The sequence below is a fragment of the Anas platyrhynchos genome, chromosome Z (assembly GCF_047663525.1).
Source record: "Anas platyrhynchos isolate ZD024472 breed Pekin duck chromosome Z, IASCAAS_PekinDuck_T2T, whole genome shotgun sequence".
Classification (NCBI taxonomy): domain Eukaryota; kingdom Metazoa; phylum Chordata; class Aves; order Anseriformes; family Anatidae; genus Anas; species Anas platyrhynchos.
Genome location: NC_092621.1, coordinates 85,502,904 through 85,510,453, shown reverse-complemented (window position 1 = coordinate 85,510,453; position 7,550 = coordinate 85,502,904). Strand labels below are relative to the sequence as shown.

Sequence of the window (7,550 nt, the reverse complement as noted above, 5' to 3'; positions counted from 1 at the left end):
TCACCCTCTACTAGTTTCTTTGCTCGAGCACATTTGTGGGAAGAAACAGCTCACTCCTGATAGCTAGAAAGCAGGATAGGCATTGAAGCAACACTGATGATCACAAACCTAAGTGTTGCTGAGCTATCCGTTGCCTGAGCCATTACCTCTTGGGTAGAGTGCCTTCTCTTCATACCCTTTAAGGCAGCACCCCAAGAGCACTGCAGTGGTGAAAGGCTACTGCATGCCCCTGCTGGACAGGATGAAATTGAAACCTGGTTCCCCCACCTTGGTGAGGGACAGGTGTGCCTGGGCAGGCCTGCAAGCTCCTGTGAAGCATGACACTTAGCAGTCATGTGAAAGCTGGCATTTCTGCAAAGTCACTTACCATTAAGCACAATGAAAACAGCACCTGCCAGAAAAAAAAACTGCTATTTCTGCCTCGGCATCACTTGTGGCACAGACTGCCACTTTGCTGTAACACATGCAAGAGGCACAGTGCTTTTGCTCAATATGATCTTGACTTACAACTAAGAACTGGCCAAATCTAAGACACATGCAATTGCTGAGACCTAATTTGCCTAAATAGGTGTACAAGGTATTCAGAAGAGAAACATGCCTCAGGGACAAAGGAGTTCCTATAATGTTGTTCTGTGCTCAAGCTGTTTATCACCAGAAGTCTCGCTATTAACTCTGTCACACAGCAGTATTCCTGTTATTTATCATCAGTAGCATTCCCTTTCCCTCCTTCAGCTAGAAATGATCATTGTAGTGCCCCTAAGAACAATACTGGCGAAGCTCGTAACCCTGGGCTACACACAACACAACACACGGAAATGCTGCTAGCTCATGACTACTCTGGAGATGTGTGTGTCAGCTCTACTCTTAAATTCTGACATGGAACTCAGCCTGGTTATAATCAGTTTGTTAATATTTGAAAACAAACCTGAAACTAGCTTGAACCAATGTGTTCTCAGTTCAGCTGAACCATCATAGCTCTTTCTGTGCCCTTTTTCAACACTGGCAACACATCCTATTCCATCTCACTCTAACTGGTACGTAGACTTACTGTGCCAAAGCTCGCTGGACCCCTCTCTTCACTCCTGATGAGTGTCTCTCCTCTTATACATGAAAGATCTGTAATTTGTTAAACATAGAATTGCTTTGTGTTGTAAAACTGATAGTACTTATAAAACAAAGCAAAGATTACACTTGAACATAGTTCTACTATGATGCACTTTCACCATGTTCATTGAACCATGCCACATAAGTAGAGACAGCAACAGATGCGCAATTGTTTTTTGCTGCAGTAGTGAACACCACCAATTAGTGGCAGACTGACATTAAACTCTTCGGTTCAACTCTTCAAATTCTGCAACATTAGAGAAGCATGCAATATCTTCCACAGGACAAACAGGATACATTTTTTTTTATTCCATCAAGGAGTGATTACAAAAAACAATACACTGGTAAAAATCAGATTCTGCCACTAACAAACATTCAATAAACATTTTATTTCAATGCAGATAACCACAACATTCAGATATAGCAATGTGCCAGGCTCTTTTTGACTGTGAAGCTACGGAGTATATTATGATAACAATCATAACACACTGATTAAAACCAGTATTTTAAGACAGTCTAGCAAACAAGAAAAGCAGTAACTACTACAAAGTTTATGAAAAGAACAACTTGGGAAAGTTTCTGAAAGCTTTCCTGCCCTCCCTCTTCCAGAAATTGACGGTGGCTTTAAATATAGTTTAATGAAAAAAAGTGCCCAGGAGACTCAAACGCTTTTCATTAGGACCGTCCCCTGCTTTATGATAACCATGCTTATCCCTCTCCTGTCCTTTTCCCTAAGTACTGTAGTCTTACACATCTCAACTTCCAAGCCTGTAAGACACACAATACTGCACACTTCTGTAAGTCTTTAACAGCACGTGCCTACAGAAGTCTTCTGACACTTCTCCAAGTGCTGCATCTTTCCTACTTAGCTGCTTCTCACACAAACTTTGTCTGTCTTCTGGTTATCTTCTTGTACTATAATCACAAACTTCACCAATGTGGGTTATGACCCAGAAATTTTATCTTCTCAGTGCTGCAGTACAATTCTGTCTTACAGAACTGTTAAGTGTACGTATCAAGGAGACGAACTCCAATTTTCAGGTAAAAAAAAAAAAACTTTTTGTGATCAATTAACTCATAGCCCAAGTGAAAAATAAAAGTAATTTGCAAAAGACAAGATACCTTAAGTACAGAAAAGCTGTTCCTGACCTACTTCTACAACAATGGGAAGCTTATCTATTCACAAGCATTACAAAAAGAGCCGTCTTCTTTCTGGCCCCACAGCTGTAAAACAACAGAAAAAGAATGAAAAAAAAAAAAAAAAAAAAGCACAGAACAAGCTCCACATTTACAAGTAGAAGAATTTTAACAAGGAAGGACACTTTAAAGCTTCAGTATAGTTTCTGTTTCATTCCTTCCACTTTTCCCTTTCCACATGAAGGCGTGCACACATGCACACACACACACACACACACAAATCCCACTTTGAACTTGAGTCAGCTTACACTGGAGTCAACATTCAGTAACTACTTTTACGCTGCTGAATGAAATGTTCTGTTAAAGCCAAGCATCACAACAGCTGGCAGAAAAGTTTGTGTAGGCTTAGTTTAAGCATAAAATTCAAAAACTTAGTTATCCCCATCTGCATTTGTTCATTTAGCTTTGAACAATAATGAGTACTTCGGACCCTAAAACATTTGAAAACATAGTTCTTAAATGAAGATTTTGAAGTTTATCAAGCAAGAGAGTTAGTTTTCATCAGACCCTTCTTGATTTTCATGTTCTACAACGTGCACAGTGGAGCGCATTCAGACACGGAGTGTTGAAAACTGTTGGGAGTTGATATGGAATAACCCGTTGGATACACAGTTTGGTTTTGGTTTTGGTTTGCTTTTCTACATATATCTTGCATTTGTCTAGTAGTTTCATTATGGGTAAATTCACCTGATGGCAAATAAATACTTTAAAAAGCTAGTCATAATTGCACCAAGGTTTAGATGCATCACCATTTACTCCATATATAGTGAAGGCCGAGACGAATTACCTTTTACGCTATGCAGGAACTGTTCCCAGGGATTAAGTGACATCAAACATGCCAACACCCAAAAGAACAGCAGGACTGAAGGAAGATTAAGTGGTTTTCATAACAGCTTTAGCAAGAATTCGTAAGTTGCATTGATTATGCCCCAGGACAGGACAGAGCGATGGTAATTCAGATGAGCTCCTCTAAAAAGGTTGATCAATTTTCTATCACGTTCCAGCCAGATCTTCACAAAAACTGTTGAGAAGGACTGAAATTCACCACCAATTTGTGCTTGCATACGAGCTTTTACAACATTCACTGGAAAAAACAAGAATCCCAGCATGGCACCCAACAGCCCTCCACAAATGAAGTCATTGACCAAATGAGTGCTGTAAGAAGTTGCTTCAGGCAGGCATTGTTTAATAGGTCCTCTCAGACCGAAGAAGAGTACATTACTCGGTCCATTTCGGAGCAGAATAGGCACCAATCCCCGATAATATTCTCTCATCCCATACACTTTCAGTACCTTGAAAGCCTGGTACGTGTTTGTAAATTTATCGTGGTGTTTGTAGTCCTGAAGCAAAGTCTGAACACGCTCGAAAGGTGTAAGAACAGCTTCTGTAGTCCCTGCAAGCACGGCTGCCATACTGCGCGTGAGGAGCTCAGGAGCGGTTGTGTGGCTGTGGAGCAAGGATGAGAAATCTTCATACAAGCCAAACATTAGAGCCAGTGTTGTTGTTTTCTGCATTAATGGAGGAAGGATGCCGCGGTAGAGATTTCTCATTCCATCCTTCTGCAGCTGATGTACTGCATCCTTTGTTTTCAAACCATACAACTGCTGTCGAAAGAGGACCTTTTGGATGGGAAAAGTAACTGCTATATTTGTGAAGGCTGCACAGTAGCCACATAGGTAATGTTTACCAGAGGTATCTGCACTGTCACTGCTGAGCTCTTCCTTGGAATCTGCTGGGGCAAAACCTTCTGAATCCATCATACTGTTTTTCTTACTGTTGTATATCTCAGTCCTCTTTTCCTGCATCAAAAAGAGAAGAAAAAACATGAGCAAAGCTGCAGGTGACCCAGCTTCTTTTCACGCTAGTGGTTTACTCAAACAACACTCAGTGACACTCAAGCTCAGTAACACTCAAACAGCCAGAAAAAAAAGCCCTTAAAATTTGAAGGAGAAAAGCAGTAAATGCAGATCTGTCAGATGCTGCGTTATTTTCTACACAAGTCTCATAGGCCTCAATAAACGCAGTTTTTTCTCCCTGTAAATTTTCTAAGTAAAACAGAAACAAATTGGGAGGCAAACTGAGATATGAACCCTTCATGCACTCAGCATGTGCAACAAACAAGAGAAGCTGGAACCTGCACTGCAGTGAGAAAACTATGACATAGGTGCCATCACTGAAACACGGAGGGATGGCTCACACCCCACAGTGTGGAGTGACGCAGTGTATGGCTAGAAAATATTCAGAAAGGATAGGCTGAGAAGGAGAGGAGGGGGGGTAGCCCTGTACATTACAGGGCTTTTGATTGCCTAGAGCTCAAAAGGAGTGACAACAGGGTTGAGTGATTGTGGGTATGAATCAGGAAGAAAGCCAGCGAAGCAGATGTCATGGTGGGATTCTGTTATTGACCACTCACCCGGGATGAAGAGGCAGACAAAACATTCTACAAGCAACTGAGAGAAGTCTCACAATCGCTAGCCCTTGTTCTCAAGGGTGACTTCAACTTCCCAGATCCCTGCTGGAAATACAACACAGCAGAGAGGAAACAGCCTAGGAGGTTTCTGGAGCACGTGGAAGATATATGGTGACACAACTGGGGAGCCAGCCACCTAGGGAAGGCATCTTTTGTTTGTCACCAGAATAGGACTTTTGGGGGATGTGAAGGCTGGAGTCCATCTTGGGCACAGCGATCACAAATTAAGAGTGATTCAGAGCGGTGTCACATCATCCCCATGCAATGGTACAGGTGGGGGAAGAGTGGCTCCAGAGCTGCCTGGCAGAAATGGACCTGGGCTATTGGTTGATAGACATCTAACAAAGAGCCAGCAGTGTGCTCAGGTGGCCAAGAGGGTCAACAGCATCCTGGCTTGTATTGGAAATGGCATGGCCAGCAGGGCTAGGGAAGTGTTTGTCGCCCTGTACTCAGCTCTGATGAGGCTGCACCTTGAATGCTGCATTCAGTTTGGGGCCCCTCCCCACAGGAGGGGCATTGAGGTGCTGAAGGGTATCCAGAGAAGGGCAACGAGACTGGTGAAGGCTCTAGAGAACAAGACTTGTGAGGAGCAGTTGAGGGAGCTGCAGTTGTTTAGCTTGGAGAAAAGGAGGTTTGGGGGAGACGTTGTACTTTATAATTACCTTAAAGGAGGTTGTAATGAGGTGGGAATCAGGCTCCTCTCACCAAGCACCAAGCAGTAAGATGAGGGGAAATGACCTCAAGTTCTGCCAGCGGAGGTTTCGGTTAGATATTAGGAGGAATTTCTTTACCAAAGGGGTGATGCAGCATTGGAACAGGCTGCCCAGGGAAGGTTTTGAGTCACCATCCCGTGTGATCTTCAAGGGATGTGCCGATGTAGGACTTACTAGTGTGGGTCCGTGGAAGACTTGTCAGCACTAGGTTAAGGACCGGGCTGGATGACCCTAGAGGTCTTTTCCAATGTGAATGATTCTATACAGTAAAGCAGCCACACCTGCACCTAACCCAGCCTCTGTCACTCCTAGGCTGGAAGGGGAGCAACGGGACATGCAGATTCCCTCCTGCAGGGTAGAAAAGCGTCACTGAGAGCAGCACCATGATACCAGTGCCACTCAACAGTCCTTTCACAACGAGCTGGTTACAGTGACGGCCAGTGCGCGTGCCCAAGACGTTAATTTTTCCCCTGAAAACAAAGCACTAAAAGCTGTAAGAGGTACGGATCAGTAGGTTGGCGGTACGTGCAGAGGCACGGCTGTTACAGCACCCCGTTAGCGCACAGGCGGTGCCCCTCACCCCGCAGGGCGCCCACGCTCCCTGTGCAGGCCTCGGGCCTGCCGCTGCCTGCCCCCCGCAGCGCCCTGTGGCACATCCCCGGCCCCCTGGGGGTGCCTCAGCACAGCCCCCTCCCTGCTGCCGCCAGGCCTTCGGAGGGGCGCCCACACCCCGCGCCCCGGCCACAACCGCTCCCGGCGGCGGGGCCGGCGCGGGCCCTGCCCAAGGTCAGGCCGGGGGGGGACGGCGCGGCCCGGCCCGGTCCTGCCCTGCCCGGCGCGGCCCTGCCCGGCGCGGCCCTGCCCGCCCCGCCGCCCACCTGCGCGCGTGCCCGCCGCCATGCCGGGCCCTGGGGGGCGCGGCCCCGCTCCCGGCCCCGCGGCCTCCGCCGTCCGCGCGCGCCGCCGCCGCCGCCGCCGCCGCCGCCGCCGTGTGACGCGGGGCGCGCGCCGCCTGACGCAGAGCCGCGACGCGGGGGCGCGGCCCGGAGGCGGGGCCGGGGGGGGGCGGGGAGCCCAGCAGCAGGGACGCTGCTCTGAGGCACTGCCAGAGCTGGCCCTGCAGGCACAGCGGTGGTGTCAAGAGGAGCTGTTACCATCCTCGTCTCTGCTGGGAGCGGCTCCAAACTGTGGAAAGGCTCTGGCCTGCTTGGTCAGGCACCCATCTCTTTGTACTTCTCTGCCTACCATAGCATTCAGAAGCAACTCTGCAACAGCAGTCAGTTTTCGGTCCAAGAATCCATGGTGTTGTCACAATGCGCCGCGTCTGCCCCCCTCCTCATGCCTCGTATCAACCATCTGAAACTTAGCAGTGATGAGCCAGAACTAGGTAAAGAGCATAAACTAATTATCTCCCAATAGTGCTTCATACCCGGCCCAAGTAAGAGCTGCTGCCTCTGATATGCGCAAGACCAGACGCTAATGAGAAATTAAAAAAAAAAAAAAAAAAGGAAAAAAAAAAAAGACTTGTTTCAGCTGGGTTAGTGTAAGTGGCAGAAATGCTATGTCTGTTCAGTATTTGTGTGCAGGAATGGTTAAGTGAAGTACGTCATGTGAATGTTGAGCAACTTGGAGGTCGCGAGCTAAAAAACTATCAAACGCAGCTCATGAGTCTGGCAGCTGGCGGGAAGCCAATCAAGGGACAAAGGCATTGTGTCAGTGTGTGGATGGGAAAGTGCCTAAGGCGGGATGACGGTTGAGGGAATGAGGAGCTAGCTGATAAGATAGGGAAAGATGCACTAACCAATGGTGAGCTTAGCTTTTGCAATATGTATGAGCTAATTATATGGAATCATATAAAAGACGGCTGAGCTATCCAATAAATCAAAGTTCACTGATCACTCATATTGAGCGTCTGTGTCTTCCTTCCATCGACAACATATTTGTCTGTTCACACTTTGTGAAGACAGAATTACGCTGAAACTTCTGGAGAAACACTTGGAGCTGAAATTGTGCATATATAAAACTTAGCTTTTTCTCCCCCTCTTTCTGTGCCCTCTACACTGCAT

General features: G+C 46.7%; 1 protein-coding gene across 4 annotated transcripts; it reads right to left on the bottom strand.

Annotated features, from left to right (window-relative positions):
• Window positions 1-1,474: 1,474 nt before the first annotated feature.
• Window positions 1,475-6,493, bottom strand: SLC25A51 (solute carrier family 25 member 51). 4 transcript variants are annotated; one of them, XM_072031373.1, is made up of 4 exons: window positions 6,363-6,377; window positions 5,434-5,954; window positions 4,715-4,816; window positions 1,475-4,100 (listed from the first exon to the last, which is right to left on the bottom strand). In XM_072031373.1, the coding sequence occupies exon 4, from the start codon at window positions 4,059-4,061 to the stop codon at window positions 3,186-3,188; it is 876 nt and encodes a 291-aa protein (XP_071887474.1). In that variant the 5' UTR covers window positions 4,062-4,100; window positions 4,715-4,816; window positions 5,434-5,954; window positions 6,363-6,377; the 3' UTR covers window positions 1,475-3,185. The 4 variants fall into 4 exon arrangements, with proteins under 4 accessions (XP_071887474.1, XP_071887473.1, XP_071887472.1 ...); XM_072031372.1 differs by lacking the exon at window positions 4,715-4,816 and having other exon boundaries at window positions 5,434-5,832; window positions 6,363-6,468; XM_072031371.1 differs by lacking the exon at window positions 4,715-4,816.
• Between the last annotated feature and the right edge of the window lie 1,057 nt (window positions 6,494-7,550).